General features: G+C 34.4%; 2 protein-coding genes across 2 annotated transcripts in view; both read right to left on the reverse strand.

Annotated features, from left to right (window-relative positions):
- LOC136809162 (transmembrane protein 107-like) overlaps positions 1 to 12,032 on the reverse strand; it is a 28,042-nt gene extending 16,010 nt beyond the window's left edge. The window contains exons 1-5 of the mRNA XM_067065681.1: positions 11,854 to 12,032; positions 2,280 to 2,347; positions 1,500 to 1,600; positions 1,179 to 1,275; positions 623 to 696 (exon numbers count right to left, since the gene is read on the reverse strand). Coding sequence (XP_066921782.1) covers positions 633 to 696; positions 1,179 to 1,275; positions 1,500 to 1,600; positions 2,280 to 2,347; positions 11,854 to 11,943 — 420 coding nt within the window. The 5' untranslated portion in view covers positions 11,944 to 12,032 and the 3' untranslated portion in view covers positions 623 to 632. The remainder of the gene's footprint in view (positions 1 to 622; positions 697 to 1,178; positions 1,276 to 1,499; positions 1,601 to 2,279; positions 2,348 to 11,853) is intronic.
- A 3,093-nt stretch (positions 12,033 to 15,125) lies between these two features.
- On the reverse strand, positions 15,126 to 23,477 carry LOC136809163 (dnaJ homolog subfamily C member 5-like). The gene is given in 6 exon segments (XM_067065682.1): positions 15,126 to 15,720; positions 16,001 to 16,111; positions 16,375 to 16,394; positions 16,397 to 16,430; positions 16,916 to 16,985; positions 23,265 to 23,477. Coding segments are annotated over 6 exon segments (666 nt in total). The 5' UTR covers positions 23,315 to 23,477; the 3' UTR covers positions 15,126 to 15,339.
- Between the last annotated feature and the right edge of the window lie 6 nt (positions 23,478 to 23,483).

Below are 23,483 nucleotides of genomic sequence, written 5' to 3' on the forward strand. Positions count from 1 at the left end.
TGATTGAAAATTGATTTCGAAAATTGATTGCAGAAGAACAAGAAGTGCTCAAAAACGTTAAAAATCAACCCATTCATCAAACACAGAAAATCTGATCTACACATATCAGGAGGAATAGAATTCCCACTTCAAAATATTTTCAACAGATTATTATAGGTAAGATTTTTTTTCAAAAGTTAGGATAGTATATACTGAGAGTCCTAACTTGCCCTTTTTTATAAGAAATAGTAAAAATTTTGTTGAGGCTCAGCTGTTCTTATTAATTTCTTCTTCACATCGAAGCTTAAACTATTCTTGTATCATAGGATGAAATTGAGGCACTTTGAACTGTGGCCCTTACTTTTTTCAGTCATTCCAGGCAAAGCTTGTTTTTTTAATTGTATAATTAACATAGCTTGAAAGGGCTCCTTCAGACTACACGATATAACAACATTAGTTTGCAAGCCGTAATGTATGAAATATAATACAATTTGTGTTCTATTTTAAACAGGAATTTTTTTTCAGTGAACAATCCCCCTATTATTGTTGGCATATTGCAAATGAAGCTAGCAATATATTGCGTCCACCTTCACAAAAATCTGAAAACAAAGCAAACCGGAAATTCTTTAAGTGTAAACCATACCTTGATATGATCACCTTCTTTTCCCCAACCCATATAACATCAATGCAACCAATTCAAAAAATGCTGGTGTTGCACTGAAAATTAGATAGAATTTACTATATAATATGGTAAACAATATTATGAAACTCATAACTTAGTCTTACCCATGATATAGTAGTTTAAATATTGGGTCTTTGTGTGCAAGTGTTGGAAGTTAAATTGTAAAAACCTTATTCCAAATTTAATTTAAAGAAAAAACAACAAAGTTTTATTTTAAAATTGAGCAAAAGCTTTTCAATAAAAGTGTTCTATACTCTTTAAATTAATTTTTGGAATGGCAAAACTCCAAAGGAAATTAATTCAAAGGTTGATTGAAGATGCCACTGATTTAGAAAGAATAAATCATGCAATTTATAGAGAGGAAAGTTGTCTATTTATTTTCTTAGATAGACAAAAAATTGTCCCCGTGTGTCACAAGCTTTATGATTTCTGTTGGACGCCAGTATCTGGCACCATCATAAAGCTGATAATACACTTGGAGCGAGGCTAAGACAACCAGGACAAGTTAGTGCAATACCTGCAAAATCCAAAGATATACCAATAGCTTTGACATTCCCATGAATCCAATACAAACATTGCTAATAGTATGGAAGCCACTACATGGGCAAGTGTAGCTAAATTCAAGGGTAAAAGTTAAGAGTTAAGAAAAATGTAGACGCAATAACTCTCTAAAGTACTTCTGGCATAATTTAATAACTGTAATAGCCCGAAATCTATATAGTTATTCTTTTTTTCTAAGCAATAACCTAGATATTATATCATTACAGGCTTATCTATTAGAGGTTTCTTTTTTAGGCAAAATTGAAACATAAGAATTAGAAATTTAAGAAAAGGATACATATGAGAGCAATGCTTGTAACAAACATTGATATTCCCAAAAGAAATCCAATCATTTCGATTGCAACCAATGCTATACCAAGCGAAAATCCAATAGTCAATCTATAATAAAAAAATATCAAAGAAATTAGGCCTTACTCTAAATTGATACTGTAAAAGATTCATCTGCATTTGTGATTAAAGTGAAAAAAAGATGATCATTTTAAAATTCAGAATCATAAAATTGAGCTCGAGATGTCAATATCAAATGAACCAGAACTAACACTACCCTAAAGTTTTAACCTCATTTTGGTGTAAAGTTTATCACATCACATGGCTCAAAAATCAAATTTATTGAAATCCAATCCACACTGTATTGCACAAAATGTCAGTTAAACCCAAATATTTTCACTCAGTTGAAACTGAGAACACATTAGAAAAGAAGGATATTCGAAAAGAAATTTGTGTCATTACAAGCGATTAGAAGTACAAAATGGAACGTTCCAGAGCGTCCTTGATCTTTCCCAAACGTTTCAGAACGTTCAGGAACGTTTCAGAACATTCAGAATCATTTAAAAACATTCAGGAACGCTTAAGAACGTTCAAGAACGCTCTCAAACAATCATATACGTCAATTGGAACGTTCTACAATGTCCTTAAAAACGTTCTAAGACATTCTTAAACTAGTAAATAAAAGGGGATAGTCAGGAACGTTCCGGAATGTTCAAGAACATTCGTTGTACTGGAACGTTCCATTTTACTTGTATTTAAAATTGAAAATGCAAATAAAAATTGAACAAACCTTTCTTTAAAAGTTTCAAAATCTGTTTGACTGTATCCTGTAGGAAGACAAGAATTCACTGTTGCATTCTATAAAGAGAAAGAAAGAAAATAATTTGAAAAATTAAATTTTGCTAATCTAAAGAGTTCTATATTGTGTTAAGTAGTAAAATAGCAAGAATTATAACCCTTGTTATTGATTTTTTTTTCTACAGCTGGCATGGTATGTTGCCAGATTACTGAGTATCAGATGGCCTCTGAGATGTGGCAAAATCTCAAGTATTGCTTTTTAAATTTCTCTTTTTCTTTGTCAACTCAAGACCAAACATTTGCAATTTGCAAATTTTTAAAGCCAAATAAAAAGCCTACTGCTAATGTTGTGTTATAATTGATTTTATGAATGTACCAGCATTTAGGGTGTCCATATCTCTTTTATTAGCTAAGACTATAAGGCTTCCTTCCTTTTTTATTTTGCCGATCGTAATTTGTATCTTCTTATTAAGTTAAATCATAGCTTCAGCCAGGTTTCTAGGTCCCCCAACAAAGTAAGGTCCCCCCAATAATTTAGCTCCCCCAAAAAAATTGCCTTGTGCTTGGTCCCGTTAAACACTTGGGGAAAAAACAAAAACATTGTTCTCCCGCCCCTGTAGAGAAGTCAATAAAAAATATATGCGAGTACAGTACTGATAATATAAATGAAAACTCAATTTTACTTGTATTAATATTTATGTTTACAAATCTTTTGCTTTTTATATTTGATTTAATAGTAAGATAAGAGATCTTTTGAAATTAGCTGAACAGCCCTCAGAGTCTCAGTCAGATCATCTAGGTCCCCCCAAAAAATCTAGGTCCCCCCAAATATTTTGGTAATTTTAGCCCCCAGGCTCTTTAAAAGCCAAAATATTTCTTAGCCCCCCCCCCCAAAAAAAAAAATAAGGTGGGGCTGATGCTATGTAAATGGTAAATAAATAGTTACACAAAAAACTTATGTATATTTCTAATTGGGAAATGAACAGAAACGCTTTAGCATAGATACATAAAAATGTTAGAAGGGTTCACAAAAAAGGAATATTTGATTCTGTTTGGTTTGACGTCAACAAAAGTTGCTTGACTTTTTGTAGTCACTATTTAAAAAGGGTGTCAGAATTGCATGTCGACATTAGACCAACTTACAGTAACACACTTTTCCCATAATTTGCAAAACAGATGTGCACACATTATTTTGATGCTCTCCACTGTTTGGTCTCTTTAGGTTAACAAATCCGTTTTTGCCTGTGTTTCCTTAGGAAAGTTGGTTTTTAAGCTTTTCTTAAAAGTTATATCGATCAAAAAATTCCCTCGAATTTTGGTATGTTCTTCTATTCATGATGATATATTATACCGCCCTGAAATTTTTTTGCCAAAAAAAGATCCCTGTCAAAAGTTAGCAGCTTAAAACAGCTTAAAACCCAATTTCCCTAGCGCCTCACAGGCAAAACACTTTTTAAGACGTTTACTTCCCAAACAATTTTATACACAACGGTGGAGCGCACATTTTCCCAGGCCATTTTGAATACTGGCTAAGTGATTCAATAAATGGTTTAACTATTTGAGAATATACCATAATAATGATTAATACCCTTTGTTTGCATATGCAATTTGCATAAGATTTCACTTCCAACAATAAAAGATTCTCCTATGTGCTACGACTTTTCTGTGTTTTTTTCGGCTATTTTTCCCGAGCAAGGTACCTTCAGCTACTGGAAATTGGGACGAGTGTACGCGACATGGGACTTGTTGACATCTGGCCTGTATTTTCACTTACTAGCAATAAGCAAAAAACTTGTCCCAAAAAGTCTGAAAAATGGCAAAAAATGAAGTTTTCAGAAAGTCAAAAATTTTTATATAGACATAAAGGATATCATTTCATGAATAATTTGTGAAAAAATCCGAGCAGGAACATGCTCCATTGAAAAGTTATGACCAAATTTCCGATTTCTGGGCTAAAATCCCTGGAAAGTTAACAAAAATCAAGTTTTACAAAATGGGCATATAAAGGCTACAAAGTAGTTTACCTTACCAAATGTTTTTAAATATTGATAATTTGGAAGTTACTAAAGAGTTTAAGTCATTTCAGTTGTCCAATGAAGTGTTTTGGGGGTCTAAAATTTTGTTGTGCAGTGACGAAAAATCATAATTTAAAAAGAAAAATTGAACAAAGCAGATTTTTTTCAGTTTTTAAATGTTTAAAATATTAGACATATAGGGCTGTTGAGGATCACTAAAAGAATTCACTTAAAAACACCAAGGTAATCTTTTAGTGCACTCTTAAGTTTGCGTTGCGCCGTGACGGAAAATCCAGGTCGGTGTTTGAAAATTATCTTTTCTCCAAAACTTGTTCATCAATTAACTTGATATTTATTAGTGAGGTCTGTTAGCACATAAAAGCATAATAATACTTCAGATGGTGATAAAAGCATGAAACTTGGCACAAATGATCCTTAGAGGGTCTAAAACTTAATTTTAAACAGTAACACCAAATTTTTCCACCTGGCCATCTGCCAGATGATGTCATCAGGTGGCTGGGCAAAAAAATATTTTTTTGAAAATATTCAAAATCTGATGGTTCTAGCGGAAAAAGCATGGAGTGCTGATGAAAATCGAGGTATAAAACATACCTTGAAAATCTTCCTATCAAAAGTTATGAAGGTTGAAAGTTTTGTGATGACGTCATCACAAGCCTTTCCGGGCAAAACTTAAAAACCTCGTAATTTTGGAACAAATTGACCAAATTTGATGTTTTATACATTTCATTTCATTTCATCACCATCTAAAGTATTTTTGTGCTAACAGACCTCACTATTATATGACATGTTCAAACAAGTCATCTGATGATATTTAGCTATCGAACTTTAATTTTAGACTTAGTCATACCTTAAAAAAAGTCAAGGGAAAAAAATTAACAGATTTTTTTTTTTAAATGTTTCATTCCAATTGTTTTGCAAAAATGTCCATTTTTTTTAAACAGTGCTGATTTTTCAGTATATGATTTTTTATTTTGGAAAATACATGCCTTAGGAAAGATTTAATAACAATTTTGATGACAACATGTTGAAATAAGATGAGAAAATATATTATTCATATTTGTGATTTTCACTGCTTCATCAAATTTTGGGCCAAAATGGGCCATTTATTGACCTTTCAAGAACCAATATCTTTCCAGCACATTCACAAAACCCTATGATGTTATATATCATTGAAAGCAAAATTTTAAAGAGATTCTAAATATCTAACTTTCAAAATTGACAATTTTGTTGGGTGAGATCTATAGTGCTTTAAGTAGTTTTATCAACAGCTGGGACGAACTTTATTGCTTATTGCTTAAATGTTAAATCTCTTTGACAAAAAATTTGTTTTGATAACTCCTCCAAGTTTATCAATCATACTTTCTGTGATAACATGTCACGATAACTTTCACACATTCTGATAAATAACGAAATTGCTCACGGAATTTCTAACCCGCGCGAGCAAACCCGCACGTGTTAATCATTTTTTAGACCTGTCAATCATTTAGTTTTGCTTTTCTTTTCACTTGTGGTTCTGAAAAAAGCATTTATAAGATAATAAAAAAAGACGAAAGTCGATTTTTATGTATTTTTTTTGTTGAAAGTTTTGGAGCACTGGGTTTTTAAAGAGAAGGGAAAGTCATGATTCTTGCTTGACTCTCCACCCGCTAAACCAACGTGATCCATTTTGAAATACTGTACTTGAGTCAAACTGCACTGAGGTGACACTACTTAGAAAATTTTTGTTTCCTAAAATTATAATGGGAATTTTCAAAAATATCAAAAAGAGCTCATATAAAAACCAGAAAAAGTTTGCTTAATGCTGACAAAATAACAAAAAGTTCAACGCACCTCAAAAATGTCTGTCTCATTACAGTGTAGACCTAAAGCTCTAAAACAGCATCTAATAACATGAAAACCAGAATATGATTCTTCCATGGGAATCAAAACTATAAAGTGCACTTACAAACATCAATTTGTCAGATCTAACAAAATTAATAACCGCACTGTCATCATTGACATTAAAACAAACAATTTTCTGTCAAGAGCCTTGTAAACATTCCAACAACTTCCATCAAAATGATCTATCATAGCTCAGTCTACCATTTTTAGCGCGGTCCGAGGATTGAGCCGAGAATGCTCCGCCAACTCCTGCGCGGGTGAAAAATTTCAGTCTGTCAATCATTTTCTAAAGCGAAGAGTACGCGAAGCGATTCTAGCTTTACGATAGTGCCGCGGGTCATCAATGGATAGTATTCAATTATCATTATCCCTTTATTTTCATTCCTAGAACTTTTGCAAAAAAAAAGGAAAAATAGAAAAGTTGTATTTTTTACTGCTCTATTCACATACTGAATTTGAAAGATCTTCTATGTGGGGTTTTTTTGCAAACTGCAAAAAACTGATTTTTGTCCTGCCTTTGCGGGACTTTGGCTAAGTGCTTGAGTGTAGCATAGGGTACAAAGTCCAAACATGCGTCTGTAATTTTTGTGTGAAGAGTTACACTGCATTATAGCCAGAACCCGTCTTATCCACTTGGCCACTCGAGTTGCAAAGATAGCGTTACTGTAACAATGATTGGCCATACCACACCTTTATTTGCCATGGCCTGTATAATTTTATTTACCCTGTCAAGGTATTAACTTCTTAAACAAATGATTTTAGATAATTTCCAACATGCAGGATCCGATCACTCATCAAGATTTTCAGGGGATTTTTAGGACTCTTTAGTGGGACTGCAGCAAACGGGCTGTAAACCCTGCAAGTGCCTGTAAAATTAGAATTTCCATCTGAGGGGTCAGGACACTCTACAAAAGACTCAGGAGAGGAGCATTTTCTTGCATACATTGCAGTACCCATATACAGCAGACAGAATTCACAGAGCGTACACGGGCGGGTGATTAAACACGATCGCGCGGAATACGGGTCAAAAAATTCCCGTGAGTAATCTCGTTATTTATCAAAAAGTACTTTCACTTTACATGAGCCCCCTTTTTAACTTTTGTTTTCATTCGAAATGACCGGACGCTGAATGGAGAATTAGAGGACGCCTGCCGCCTAACCGCCTACCGCCCTAATGGGATTAACAATAGGGAGTGTGTATCTTGACGTCAAACGCTCCATCGTTTTGCCACTAATTTGGTCTCCTTCGTTCCGGACACTCGCTCGTGTTCCACTACGGATTTTTCTCATATTTCGATTTAAAAGCCTACTCGGTGCGAAAGAGAAATCGTGTATTTTTTAATACGCAGTTCATTAAACTCAAATCAAATGCCTTTGTAGGTTCGGTGAAATGGTGGTGGAATGGCCGTCCCATGTTTCGTAAGATAGTCCCAAGTTGGAGCAGTTGACGGTACAATACACCGTTTAACAGTCTCGCCATCTCCACCGTAGATAAAACTCCAGAAGTTTTTTCAAATTTTAATTTTTTTTTCAAAACCTATCCTATCTTGTAGAGCTTTGAAAAAGAAAGAAAAGGAGGGGTCATAGGCCTCCAGAGGATAAGTGGTTGTAAAGATATTCAAATTTTAGTGTAAAAAATTTGACTAAAAATGTCAAAAAAAAGGTTAGGAAAATAGCTTGGAAAAATTCAAAAAATGTGTCAAAAAAGAAAAAAAAGAAATTTTCCAGGCATGCTTCTTCAATTTTGCATATCTCTTTTTCTAGTGTAGCTAGAGACCTGAAATTTGGAGGGAGAATTCTTTGATGGTGTTAAAATATTATTATATAAAAATATTTGTAAAATATTTAGTATATTTATCAAAATAACGAAAGATATATATTTTTTTGAAAAAAGAAGACATTTATTTTTGTTTTTGAAGAAAAGTAGCTTGGAAAGGTTGAAATGAGTCAAAAAAGGTGATAGGACCCATTTTCAAGGGGCCTCTGCTGGAAATAGAGTAACAAAAACTTATGAGTAAAGAATAATTTTTTTATGAAAGGAGAAACCCCAAATGAAAAGAAAATCCATTTCGGCAGAAATAAAAACTTTTTTTTGAGACATTCCCATGCAAAAGAAGCAAAAAAGTGAAAAAAACTACATGAAAATGAGAGAACTAAAATTAGCGAATGTGATTTTTGAATTCCTCACCCTTTTTCTGATAAACATACAAAGTTTCAGCCTTCAAATACATTTTCCTCCGTTACACATTTGTTCATCGATAGTTGCAATTTTTTTTTGCCGTCTAGCCCGTGTCCACAGTGTTATATTAGGGAGGTGGAACTCGCGCGTATTTTCGGCGCGAAAAAAAAAAAGGAAAAAAGAGTCTTCGAGTGACTTTATTGACCCATAACTTACCCAATACTTTGAGTTTTGCATCCAAACTCTTTTCCAAATGGTAGAAAATTTATCAGAGATGAGAATAAAAAAAAATCACTTTGATATCTTTTTTCTATCGAAAGTTACATTCATTTCCCCATCAAGTGTCGCCATCTTGAGAAAAAAAATGTCAAGGCACCAAAATTTTTTATGATTGAGATGTAAACAAACGGCATCAAAAGAATCCTTAAAGCTTAGGCTTTCTGTTGGTAACATTTCTTTTTTTTCAAATGAATTGCTTCAATAGCGATTGCTATTTAAAACATGATGGTTGAGAAGTTTTTAAACTCGCGCCAGCAGACCGCGTGTGTGACGTCATCTTTGTAGTCTGCTTCTGCGCCCCATTTTGGAATATTTTGGTGCACATGGCACTTTCGATTTGGCTTGGAACAGGTTGGATGCATTTTGCCCAAAACAGTGAATTCTTCACAATCTATTTTTCTTATATCTTTTGAAGTACTTTATCATTTCTCAAAGGTGACCCCTAATTTTTTTTCTTATGCTTAGGGCTATCAGATGCTACTTTTGTTTTTTCTGATTAAGTTTGAAAATTTGACTAACTCCCCTAGTTATATACCGCTGGAAAGCTAAGATCACGGGCTTTCATTTAGTAAAAACCGGAACGCTTTAGCACGACCCACGGCATGGCCCGAACATGTTCGGGCCTCTTGATTAATACTTTTTAAAAATGGCCCGCACGGGCCTGCGCAGTTTCGGACCATGTTCGGGCCAGATTTTCGAAAACTTGCTACGGTCGCGCGTGTAATTTCAGGACCCAATATTTATATTTTAAATTCCTTATTTTAGCAAACAAATTTAAAAACCTTCATCTTTATTCAAATATATATTTATTGTTTAAATACTGTATAAAAGTTAATCATCTATTTTCCAATTAAGTTAGGAAGATTATTAAAAATAATGAATTGAATCTTACATAATATGGTCTTCTTTTTATTCTTTATCCCGTTCCCTTTTCTCGTGGTCTTCTCCTATTCGAAGCAGAATTTTTCTGGATCGTTTTTTGTACTGTTATACAACTTTGTGAATCAAACTGGTATTTGGAACTTTGAATTTGTCTAATGTAATGAAAATAGACATTTTTCAAAGGGATGCGTGATTATCCATTTTGTTGTTGATTTGTGTAATCGCGATTAAAGAAAACAATTTGCGCAATATCGTGATCAGACTTACCGCTGGGGGAGCCTTTATAATAGTACTTATTATATTTACAAAAAATTCTTTAGAAACACAAATTGTTTGAGGGTTTTAGAGTAGAACTTTACGGGGACGTCCTTAACCTGCTTTTTTGTCACTTTGGTTACCAAAGCCTTTTGTTCGTATAGCTTATGTTTTTATAAAAAAGATTTAACAGTCGCACTTTATTCGTTCTAATGTTAAAAACTACTTCATTAAACCTGCTGTAAATCTGGCGGATAGGGAAGTGAAATCAAGGGATCGAAGTTGCGGTTATATATGGCCCGAACATGGCCCGAGCAAATCCGTATCAATTGTCAGCCTAGACTAATGTTAAATTTCGTTTCCGCGCAAATTCTTCACATTTTGTCTCGATAACCTCATAACTACGGAACTTATCCTTAGAGGCAATCGAGCAAGAACAATAGAAAAAATCTTTATTTGGCTCTGTAGAAAAATTGCAAAATAGAAACTCGCTTAAATTCACAAAACTGATTCTTTACCCCAAAACGAAACTTTTCTATTTTGTAAATCTTTCTTACACTTCCCCATACGTAAAATATAGAGTACTTTCGTTTTCCCCCAAAACTTACGAGGGCGTTAAGACCGCGTGTTGTCCTCGCGGACTTTCCCAGCGTTATTTATTTGTGTGATGTCATAATGTTATTGTTCTCTTTCTCAGATTATTACTGACGGCATTTCAATCGCTTACGGGATTGGACAATGGTTGACAATAGGTCGTGACGTAGACAATCCAATGACGCGCGACGAATGAAAGTTCATTTTGGGTGGCTTGATAACACTCGTAATTTCTTTATTTCTCTAGTGTATTTTGTTTTTTTCGTTTTGGAAGAAGGACTATATGGTAGAAAATAAGGTTTTATACTATTATTTTTAACTTTGATATTTTAAATGCCTATTTTAAAGAAAATTTCGTAAGTGGGCGGAAAATCAAAACGCCTTTGTTTTGAACGCCCGATTGCCAAAATCTCGGGATTCTGGGACTTCTTTTGAGACGGGGGTTAGACATGAAAACAAAGAACTAAGTAGAATCGACTTTTTCAAACTTAAAATACAATGTAAAATATTTTTGTAATCAAAAATTATATTTAACAATTATATTGAAAAGTAATAGTTCGTTATAAGGAAAGATAACTTGTGCGGAAAAGAAAGTCTTCATTTATTGACCCCCGGATTTTTCATTGCATAATTTCTACGGGAAATCGAAAGTAATTTCATTTGGCTTGTGATGTTTGAGAGCTTGGATGTTGGGAAGCTGCAAGGATAAAGGTGAACAAATTATAGTCTTTTTCTGAAAGAAGAATTAACATTAGTCTAGGCTGATTGTAAATACATGCCGGCCGATTCAATAATACTTTTTTGTGGCCCGAGCATGGTCCGAACAGGCCCGAACATGTTCAGGCCATGCTATGGGGTGTGCTTTAGCATATGCCGTGGGTTGTGCTTTAGCGCATACATAGAAAAAAAGTTCGCAGGGTTCAAAGTTCGCGGAAAAATGAAACATTTGGTTTGACGTCAGCGAAAGTTGCATGACTTCTGGAGTCGCTACCGTAGAGGTGGTAGGTAAAAATGCTCACTTTAGTACTGTGGAAGGTTAGAGAAATAAATGCTATTAAAAACAATACTATTTTTTTTCTTTCCTTTAAAGAGAATGTTTTAGATATTTGAACATGATATTAATGACAATTTTATGTATCTATCCTGAGAATTTCACAAAAATTCATCTAGAGGAAAAGAAGTTATGATTAAAAGGAGTTCTTTACCTACCATTTCTCTGCTAGGTTTTCTTATGAGAACTGGATGTTTACCTACCATCTTTTTATACGGGGGAGAGTGGTGAAGTTTCCCGTGGTTGCCGAAATCAAAACAATGGAAAATTTTTCATACGCGTGCGCAGTCGACACTGTTAAACGGTGTATTCAAGACAAGATGGTGATGGAAAGGCGAAAAAAGGTCTATGCAAGTTACTTCACGGTATCACATAAGTATCACATAAAAACTAACTTTAATGAACTTACCACAGACCACAACACTGTCACAAGTATGACAAAGTGAGAAATCAGAGCCAAAAATCTGACTGGAACAAATCTACCAACATTCAATGACATCTTCTTCCTTTTCGAAAAAAATTGCTGGGAGCTGAACTGATTTCCCGCGCAATTATTTTGTTATTGATTCTACTTACCTAATAGTTACATCCTTTTTTTCTTAACAGTAGAGACCGCGTGAAGAACAAGTTTAAGACAGAACAGAAAAGTTTTGAACGCGTTATGTGCCACTATTAAGCGTAACATTTGGCGTTAAATGTGGGCGGGACAGGGCGGTATTCGAGAGGGCAACGTCTTGCAAATGAGGAAACAAACTGAAAGAACAGATGACACCCTTTCCCCCCAAACCGTTATGATGTCACATATAATTATTATTCCTTTTTATCTCTGAAAATTGCGCTATCTTAGCCCCTTTTGCGAAAATATCTGGCTTGTTGAGTCCATCGAGTTCATCACTAATCAAATTTTTGAGCAGAGGTCAAGAACAGCCAACGGCTAGAAAACACAAAATAACTGTTAAGAAGCGTGCCCAGGGCTGGAAAAAACCATCTGTTTTTTTTACTTTTGGTTCCTGGAAAAGTACATCTGTTTGATGAGAAAATTCTAGCTCTTGGAAAAAAATATCTGTTTGATGAGGAAATTCGGGCTCCTGGAAAAATGCATGTGTTTTATACACAGACATAGTAAAAAAAAGTTATTATGTTCTGTTTTTGTTTCCCAAAATGTTCTTACTGGAAAAATATACGTGTTCTTTTTCATGATTGCTCCTGGATTTTGCTAACACAACAGAGTTTTGTTGAAAAATTTGATGTGTTCTTTTTTCAAACGCTCCTGGATTTTCCAAGCAGATATTTTAAAGAAATTGATTCCTGTCCTTTTGATAAAATTCACAGCCTCCTAGTAGATTTTCATGTCTGTTTGCTAAGAAAAATGTTCATGGATTTTCTCTCTAAAATTCTTTCTCCGGGAAAAATAGTACAGACATTTGAGAAATATCCTTCGTTGGCTGCTTTTGAGAGATAGAGGAGGATTCACTCAAAGAGAACAAAAGGTTTCAACAAAACAAAAGTTAACAGTTTACGCAATCGTGCAATTGATACTCCAAGATACTCACGATTCGGTTTCCAGGCTAACCGACAAGCAAGCTCTTCTTTTTTTCTTTTCAATTACACCGTTGGAAAGATATTACCAAGGAGAATTATCTAATAGTTTTGAAACTTTTATAAAATGGAAAGTTGAAGATGTATCACTCTTTGATTTTACTGATGGACGTGATAACAACATTACAACGTAAATTAAAAGAAAACAGAGAATGTCCTGTTTTTCATAGGCGGATCCCAGTGCCTTTGGTGTGGGCTAGTTTGGATACGAGTTTGAAAGACTTTTTTAGACTGGCGTAAAAATCGTGATATTACATTTTTTTAGAATATTTTATTTGAAAACAGAGGTTCAAATAATATTCTAGAAAAATGTCATGCCTCATGAATTTTGAAAATTTTTGAGAGAAGAAAGAATTTTTTTTTATTCAGCCTGAGGTTTAAGTCTGTGGGGTTCATCATTACTTTAGTTCATGAAAGTTCATAATCTTAATAAACGTTGGCTGTTCAAACCTTTACATATGATGGTAAAAAAGAATCAAAATTGCTTATATAGAGAGTTGAATGTTAGACAGTTTGTATTCCATTCTTTATTTAATTATTTCAATAATTTTAAAGAAGTAATAAAAATAATAACTACATCAAAAAATAAATTCACTTTTCTAAACAAACGAAAACAGTAATTCTGGTAGAGCAACATCATTCTCAGCATATTTTTTGTCTTTTGAGCGTTCATAAATCGGGCCATAGATGTTGTAGTTTTATAAGGCGAGTAATTTACGGGGTTGACAATAAGGGCTCGACCTTCTCTACAGTGTGCCTGTTAAGAACACGTCAGATTTTAAGATAATCATGTGAATAAAAAGGGTTTATATTACATTGATTGGCTAGTTAATCATTTTAATAAAAAGGTTAACATTTTAGTGTACAGTTTAAAAGTTTGTACTACAAGGTATTCAATGTTGGAAGATTAAGATGAAATATTTTGCTCATTTTATATAAAAATATAATTTTTCAGCTTCACGAGCTTTAATTTGAGTACTGTAATTGAACCCAACCATCAAGATGAAGTATTCAGCCTCCAGTTTAAATGATGAGATTTCATCTCCCCAAGTACTTTAGGTCAACCCAAATATTTGAAACATCTTTAGCCCCCACCTTTTTTGGGCTTTTTGGAGGTTGTAACCCCCCCCCCAACTAGCAAGGGAGATTGACGCTATGTTTACATGAAAAGTTTTGAGAATTTTACTTTATATAAAAATTTCTCTGCTTTTTTGTGATACTGTACACTAAAATATTTACTTGGTTATTACAAATGCAACTAGCGTTTAAGTATATTAATTAGCTAAATGGAACTAAAGATACCTTCATACGGCTTGGTACAAAAACAAGGAGAAAACGCGATTTGTCTTGATCAAAGGCTTTGATAATACTCTTTTTTCCTAGTAACAAAATAATAGTAATAATTTTAGATACAAATATTTATGGATGGCTAGAAAATAACATTTTGTAAGATATGAACAAAATAACAGGATTTTTAAGTTTAAAAGTACAATAATGATGCGCATATTTACCATCATTTAAATATGGCATTACGTCTGTTGAAAGTTAAATTCAAAACAAAACTTTTGTAATACCATGATAGTTTTGTTTTAGATTTAACTTTGTTAACTGGTATGGCACCACATTAAAAGTGTAAATATGTTCAACCTATATAAACTCATTACACAATACCCTCTTTGAAAATTCGATACTGTGTCTGATCTTTCAAAGGATACCAAAGGAAGAATTAGTTGAAAATTCATACTTTTTTCTCGACAAAGGCGTCAGTCATAAAAAGGAAAGTCCCCTTTAAATTAAATGCAAAAATACCTAAAATACTGGACAAGATTGTAATTGAAAAGGTTTGGCTGGCATATTCAATGATTTCCTGCCTATAGAAATTCAGAAAAAAAATTAGAAAGATATTTAGTACTATTACCTTAAGGGACTTAATTTTGGCCCTTTAGGTACTTAGGTCAATACAAAGCATTTGAAGATCATTAATTTACTCTAATCTGCACGAGCTTCTTACATTCCAGTTTAGAAAATATGAAGACGGTCATTACACATTTTGTGCAAGGTTATATTTCAGGTCCTATGCGTATTTCAACTGGTATCTGTGTAGCTTTTCTATGAGAATATAATTCCAGTTACGATAATATGTCCAGCAATATACGGTAATTGCAGCATATCGAACTGCTGCCTGTCTCAGGTCATCTATCTAGTTCTGTTCACGACATAGAGACCTGAATAGAATCTCTCATATTCCATACATTTTCCATTAAATTCCATATAAAAACAAAACATAGCATATTCACTATTTCTCCCCTTCGGCTGCCGTATCATTGGGCTTAGTTTGGTCAGTGGTTCCGAGACTAGCATAAGAGGGTGGTTGTTCTGTTATAACTGTACTCTCATCACCCAAAACAATAGGGTTCTTAGTAGGGGATGCTGCTACAGGCTCCCCTACTATAACTCCATCACCGTTCGTTGTAGAGGTTACATCCTCTGACGATTTTGTAATATCATTATAATCTGGGGTATCTTCCTCTTCCACAACATGTTTGTACTTCCCGCAACAAAAGTTACAACAAAAGCAAAAACAACAACAACAGAAATAACAACCGGTTATTATTCCGCAGAATATCATAAGTCCTTTACACCAGCCGCTACTCAGCATGAAATATGTCTTGACGTTCTGAAAAGAAAAATGGAGGAAAATTTTACAAGACAAGTTTGGCAGAAAAGTTAGTATGGATAAACTAATGCAGAAATTAATATTGCTTAATTTTCTAGGTTTTTCGCTGAACCACAGAAAGGTGAAAGTCCAAAAATTTCATAATAAGAAATACGTCTAAAATGACCAAAACTGAAGAAAACAGTGAGCATTTTATTCTTTGACCCACTAAAGTGCCAGAGTTCTTTCCATCACTTCAAGGAGACTAGCTCAATCCATGAATTTTTATGGGAAAACTTACCTCCTCGCCAAATTGTTCTGCAATATACAATCCCATAGATCCATAGCGATCATAAATTTCTTTTTTACTTGGGTCAGATAAAATAGTATGTGCATGGTTGATTTGTTTAAACTGTAAAAAAAAGATAGAAAATGCTGCTAGATAAAAAAGTCCAAAAATTTATTCTCATAGAGGAATAAAATCCATGATTTCTATCAGGACCAATACAAAAACTGGTATATTACTAATAGTGGCTTTAATGAAGATCTTTCCCTCTTGTAACCAAATATAATCGCTTCTGTCACGTCTGATTTCTTTCATGAATTTTAGACCCTTCCTTTGGTATTGATCATTATGCTTTGCTAAAATAAGGTGAAACAACAAATTGAACTTACTTTTTCTGTGGCTTCAGGGTGTTTGGATTTTTGTCTGGATGATATTTTAGGGCCATCTGAAAATAGTAGAAATGTAGGTTTAATAAATTAATTCATGTCAGGTTTTGACATGAGATGCTGAATTCTATTGAAAAGATATTTTTTCCTTTCTGCAGTACACGTTTTTTTTTAAGAAACTAGTTTTACCAAGCTGGCTTAATGTTTCTTATGAAATCGGCCTTTTGAGCCTTAAATGTTTCTTACATGTTTCTAAACTTTGTCAAGCTTAAAGGACGCATGTCGATAATACAATAGTCTAATTGACTAATCTACGGTACTTTCCTATCTTCTATATTGATTTTCTGACTTTCTCAAGTGTTTCTAACTGTTATGTATGTATATTTCTGGAACCTTGATTGGAAGGTTCTTAAAAAAACGAATTAAAAAATGCTATTTTCTCATTCTCAGCCTAAGCATGTTTCTTAGATGTTTCTTAGTTTTTAGGCATTCTGAGCCTCATGTTTCTTAAAAGTGTGTTTCTTAAAAAAAAACGTGCACTTACCTTACGATAAGCCTTTTTGATCTCTTCAGGGGTAGCATCTTTAGCAAGACCAAGGGTTTCATACAAATTTCTGTAAAAAGAATTGGAATAATTTAATGGTTTTTGTTATGTTATTTCTGACAATTCTAGCAATAGTGAGAAATTGCTGTCCCCTTCCCAAAAACAGAAGTGCCAACTCTCATGCATTGGGTACGAGACTTACACATTTCCACATTGTCTCACGCAATTTTGGAAAAGTTTGATTTCTCAAGAATTTTGGAGTTTTGAGAAAAATTTCCCTGATATTCCAATTTTTGGGAAACAGTTTTCCTGATTTTCAGAAAAATTTCCTAGTTTCAGATTTGAACAGTTATTTGTGATTGTGGCCTACCAATCAAAATTTCATTTTCCTGATATATACCTCAAAAAAAGGGGCAAAATCATAATCCCCTTTATAATAAAGGGGGAAGGACATATTTGACTGTAAGCTCATAGGATAAGCGTTGGATATCATCTCTGTTATATTTTGAAATAGAACTCTTGTGCAATCAATAATTAATTGAAATAAAGATTGGCAACGACCAACAGCATTGCCCTAACAAGGCCTGAACACTGTTGGGCCATGTTCGGGCCATGTTCGGGCCATGTTTGAGCCCAAAAACAATATTCTCTTGTTGTTCAAATATGTTCAATGTACAGTTGTAGTTCAATTTAAGATTATTCCAATAGTAAGTAGTCCAATTCCAAGGCTGATTCAATTCCAGTATAAAGCATTAAAAAGTGTAAATCAAATACAAAATAAAAGAAATTAGAAGAATTAAACTGAGGGTCGAAGTTCCGTGCTCTAACGCGTGTTGACGGGAACAACTTGCAGAAGACAAATAAAATCAGGACCAACAAGTTGCAAAAATCAAAGAAATTTTATTTAAAAAGAAACACAGATATTGTCAATTATTGTCAATTCTCAATTTTATTTTGTGAAAAATAATTATTTTTGACCTCAATTTACTCAAAAACTTTTTAAGAATAAATTCATTAAAATGGGTCTGTACTTAACACAGAGCTTCGATGATCAGTCACAAAAAAGTTACCAGAACATGATTCGAACTTGTTTGGGTCAATGTGGGTCAGTGTGGGTCATCTTCGCCTGACCAGCGAAAGTTCAGGCCATGCCCACGTTCGTTTGCGTAGGGTAAAATAGCAAAATGCGAAATCAATCTAGGCAAATTTTTTGGAAAAATGACCCTACAAGATTTGACTACCTTATTGGAACTAATGTTCGGGGGAACTAATTTTTGCGGTTGAAAAAAATATCCGAAAAATTACATTTTGCAAGTTTTAGTTTTCACAGTTTTTTTCATTCTAGAATTTTGCCAGTTTGTTCCAATAAGGTATATCTTTTTATTCCATGAAGCAAATACTTTCTTTCAAATAAGAAATATATTGACAATCAAAAATTTCAGGAGTCTTTGTTTTGATCTGAAATTTTCAGGAGAGGCAGGGAGAGGCCAACATGATTCCCTTGCTCATGTCAAGGCGGCGTGGGACGGGGGTAACAGAGTTAAAGTAAAATTCTAAGTAAAATCACAGCAAATATTATCACCCAAAAAAGTGCCTGAGAAGGGTTGAATATTTTGAGATCATTATTTGAAGGGTGTATAGGGGTTCAAAATGAAAACGTTCATTGACGTTTTCCTTGGCAAGTCTGAGTTGGGAAGGCTCCACCTTAAGCTTAAATATTCAACAAAAAATGGGAACAAGCCAAAATTAATTCTCACCAAATTTAGAAATTTTATTATAAAATCACCAAAATTTCTTCCTGCCAGAATTTCCTCTTAGGTAGATGAATGAGTATTTCACTGATAGTAGAACTAATTAGGAACTTGGACTTTTTTAAAGAATTTCAAAAAATTTGTTAGTTCTGGAAATCTCAAAAGATTTGGAAATGTAAGAAAATTATTAAATCAGTTGAACAACGTAAACACAAGTTGTGATCATCCCAGCCTTGAAAACAGAACACAGTTTTTCCCAAATTGTTTTATATACCACAGCACCAGCATAAGACTGAAAGAGTCAAAGAAAAAGTTCATAGCATTATTAACCTTTGAAGCTTAAAATAAAGTGAAGTCATGATACTTGAATCAAGAGAACAACACAAGTGTTTAAAAACCAGGCGGTGTCAATCGAACTGTTCGATTATCGAACTAATCGAACTTAATCGAACCCTATCGAACGATAGCTGTTCAATTACCGAACCCAATTGAACACCTATCGAACCGGGAAAACTTTCGTAAAGTTTGATGACTGTTCGATTATATGATTATAGTTCGATTGCAGTTCGATCAGTTCGATTAAGATCGATGAAGTTCAATTGGTTCGATTAAGATCGATGAAGTTCAATTGGTTCGATTAAATCGATTTATACCTTGCCGCCAACAGGCCATTCTCGCAGGCCATCCTATATCTATCCCATCGGATGGGACAAGCTGGAGCTTTTACACAGTCAGGGCCTCCTTTCATTTATTTTATATTACGCAAATGGCAGTGTGTGCTAAATTATTTTGGTTTCGCTTTCGATTTCAAACAAACGTTGTAGCAACAGGGCGCGCGTACATAGCAAAGGGGCTGGGTAGAAAAATCTAAACATAGAATTAAAAAAAAATACCGATCATCGTATAGAGCACTAAAAATACCCCCTTTCTATGTTTAGTTTGTTCTACCTTGGATTATAACTGAAAATATCTTCAAAAACCCTTTCTCTGCTATCAGCCTGTCCATGGCATGAACCCCCCCCCCAGCCCGCAGGGGGGGGCTACAACCAAAATCTTCCTGAAAAAGGCTGGGGGCTGGATTTTTTTTCAATTTCAGGGGGTACCTATGATCTCTGGGGGTATCTAACTTTTATGCAGTAAGGTCTGGGGGCTTGGGAACTATATTTTATCTTGCTTTTATCTAACTATCATTCTTCTTTTTAATTGTAAAAATATACAATTTTTTTCATTTCTTGACATATACTCAAGTCACAGGGGGTACCAATCACAGGGGGTACCTACTAATGTCTGTTGTTTGGGGGTACCTAAAATTCAGGGGGTACCTATTTTCTTAGGGGGTACCTAAACCCCTGGTCCATGCCATGCCCGTGCGATAATCTTTGTCCGCTTCAATTCTTAGATAATGAATAAGCTAGGTGCGCTTAGCTAAGCCGTGCTCGCAGGCGATAAATTTATGTTTACTTATCTTGTATATTTTAGTGGTATTTATCCAATGAAAAGGCACAAGTGTTACGCGTAAGCCAAATCGCGTATTACGAACAACCTCTAAATTGCCAAGTACAGGAGAAAAAAATCTAAATTCAAAATGGCGGCCAAGCCCACGCTGATAACTATCAAAAATCTTCGTTTTCCAATCAGCCATTGCAGCTTAATAAATCAATGAAATAATTTGAAATAAAAAGTAAACAAACCTTGAACCTTTCATGAATCCAAATAAATAAAAGTATTCATCTAAAGTGAAGATTACATTTCAAAATAAAACGATTTCCAAACCAACCTGAAGTCAGTGTCTGCCAACTAAAAATTTCTCTGCGGGGTCACTGGCAAGGAGTTACGACTTCAGACTTTAGATTCCAATTCTTGTATAGGCTGCAACTACACTGCCAAATGATCTGAATTACAAAGACTTCTAAATGGGTCCATAAGTTAAGAAAATGAAATTATCATCTAGCACGGGAGTTTTGTTTTTAAAAACAAACTTCAAAATAAAATTGTTAATGAACTTGTTACAGTACTTAAAATATCACTTACTTACATAATTTATTTATGATATGACACCCCTTTCTGAAATAAATGGCCTCTTAAAGTCTTTTATGTTTGCCGCAAGAAGGGAGAATAATTTAATTTGACTCCCGGTTTTTTCTCTCTTTTTCTAGCTACTTCCCGCGTGTTAGTGTAGATACAACTTTAATCCGGGGAAATGAAGCGTTTTCATTGGTCTAAAATCACGGATGGTCATGTGACCAGAATTTTTATCCAGGGAAATGCCGTGGCGGCAATGTTTTGCTTTAGTGAGATTGACCATTTTGTTGTTTTGATTTGAGCGGGCGAAATTTCTGTACAAACCAAAATATGGCTTCGTTGGAATACCGGTTGAAACACTTGTGAAGATGTTGACAAAATATGCACGGCGCTGACAAAATATGCACGGCATTGATTATGACATCATTAAATATGTAAATGTTGATTCAATGCCCGTTAAAGAAAATAATTTGTAAATAGTTCTTTTTATCGGGAAATTTAGAAATACGAACAAAAAAAGAATAAAATTTAATATTTGTTTCCTATCTAGGCGTACAAACTTTCGCGAGCAGAAACTTTCGCGAGGACAAAAAATCGCGAAATTCACGACATTTACTTTCGCGAATTTAACAGAAAAATATTTTTCGCGAGCATAAACTTTCGCGAATCAAGACGTAAAATTGAGAATTTTCACATAAAAAAAAGGCTTAGAGGGGCAAATACTTCTTAGATTGGCTTGAAACATTTGCCCTTTGACTTACTAGTCTTTTAGCAGGCTAAAAAGTGCCAAAAAAGTTACATTTTATTCAAAATTTGAAGTTTTACAGATTTTCTATTTTATCAAGAATTTTTCGCGAGCATAAACTTTCGCGAATGGCTCTTCCTAGAATTTTTAAAGACATTTACTTTCGCGAAAAGGGCCAAAATTCGCGAAAATCGCGAAAGTTTGTGTTCGCGAAAGTTTGAACGCCTAAAGTAGATTATATTAGCGTTAGAATACGGTAAATTTTCACGAAAAATATTTCGCGATGGCGGTACGCCCAATCGCGCCCACAGGAAAGTTCCAAGTTTTAATTATCGGGAAATCAGGGAAACCGGTTCACCACGTGGATAAAAAACGTACGGAATGAAACCTGACAGAAAGTTTTCAACCAGATTTATTCAGATAAAGCTATAAGAGGTTCATTACTTGTGGATTTTAAAACCTACATAAGCAAATACGAAATTTGTTGGGAAGGAAAGAGTAAACGCAAGACAGAAGGTTTGGTTGTGTTGATCAGGTATGTTTTTATTCTATCCGACAGTTACATCAAAATGCCTCGAAAATGTCTATATGAAAATTGCGTAATCAGAGAACGTATGTCTCGCTCATTATAAAAAGGCCGAGACAAACTTTCAATAATTGGATTGTAACATCGAGTTAAGTCCCTTTTGTTAAGTCACCAGGGGGTAAATAAAACAGACCTTGATACATTTATCGTTCGTTTCAACTTGACAATTCGTTTAAAACTCAGCCTCCTAAATATTTGGGGTAGGTAAAATATGTACAAATAAATTCATACTTTTCCAACCCGGCCAATCTTTAAAAAAGAAGCGAACAATAAAATGTAATTACCCTTTCCAAATAAACCTCTTCGGTGGCGAGCGTAGTCTACTCTGACGTAATTGTAAAATTTATGTGATGGGAGTTTGACATAGTAATGTAATGTTGTTTGAGAAATTATGAAGTTCTCTGGAATTCCGATTGCATTTATTCAGGTTGATTTTTTATGACTTCTAATGGTACTTTTTCTAACGAGTTTGATTACTCTGTTCTCACACTTATGTCTTTTTTTTTCGCGTCCTTTTCCGTGATTACTTTTATTTATATTTTTAAAGACAGGTAAGAAGGCATATTGATGTAACTGTCCGAACTAATATTATAAAAGACCAATGAGGCCCTGACTGAGCATACGGTGCCTGTGTTTTGATTAAACAACCTCGAAATTTTTTGAAAGGTAAAGAAAAGTAGAATTAATCATCGAACCACATCGAACTTTCATCGAACCACGTCAAACTTAAATCAAACTCATCGAACATCAATCGAACTTCATCGAACAAAGAACACTCGAACTTTCGTAAAGTTCGATAGCTGTTCGATCGGGTTCGGTAATCGACATCGACAGCTATCGTTCGATTTTGTTCGATAAAGTTTGATGGTTCGATCCGGGGCGGGGGGGGGGGGGTACTAGGGCAAGATGGGTTACGGGGATGCTCCGCTGGTCAGGGTAAATTTTTTAACCTCCACGAGTCCCAGGTAGGGTCGCAAAAACACCAAAATAGAAAAATCAGTCCCTCTTAGGGTGCCTATTTTTGGAAAATTTGGGGAAAAAGTAGAACATTTGAGAAAATTTTGGAATTTCAGTCCCATTCAGGGTCACTTTTTTCGCAAATTTCGGGTCCCACGTAGGGTCCATTTTTCGAACCTCAGCGGAACACCCCCGTTGGTCGACAAGGGTAGTACCCCCTGGGGGTTCGATAACAAAAATCGGTTCGATAGGGTTCGGTTGACACCGCCTGGAAAAAAATATACTCACTGTTCTTTCTCATCAGGATGTTCAGGAGGAGGGTTTTGTCCTGAAGACATACTTCACAAACTTTCATTCACACAAAAATTTAATTCCAACTAGATCACCTAACCATCTTTCCATTCATAAACGTTTCATTTCAATTTGTGAGAACAAATTTGAGGTTGTAAAACAGAAAGTTAGTATTGCAAAATTTCTTTGACGTTGATTTTCGTGCGAGCAAAACGA

The sequence above is a fragment of the Clytia hemisphaerica genome, unplaced genomic scaffold, assembly GCF_902728285.1.
Source record: "Clytia hemisphaerica strain Z4C2 unplaced genomic scaffold, Clytia hemisphaerica genome assembly, whole genome shotgun sequence".
Taxonomy (NCBI): Eukaryota; Metazoa; Cnidaria; class Hydrozoa; order Leptothecata; family Clytiidae; genus Clytia; species Clytia hemisphaerica.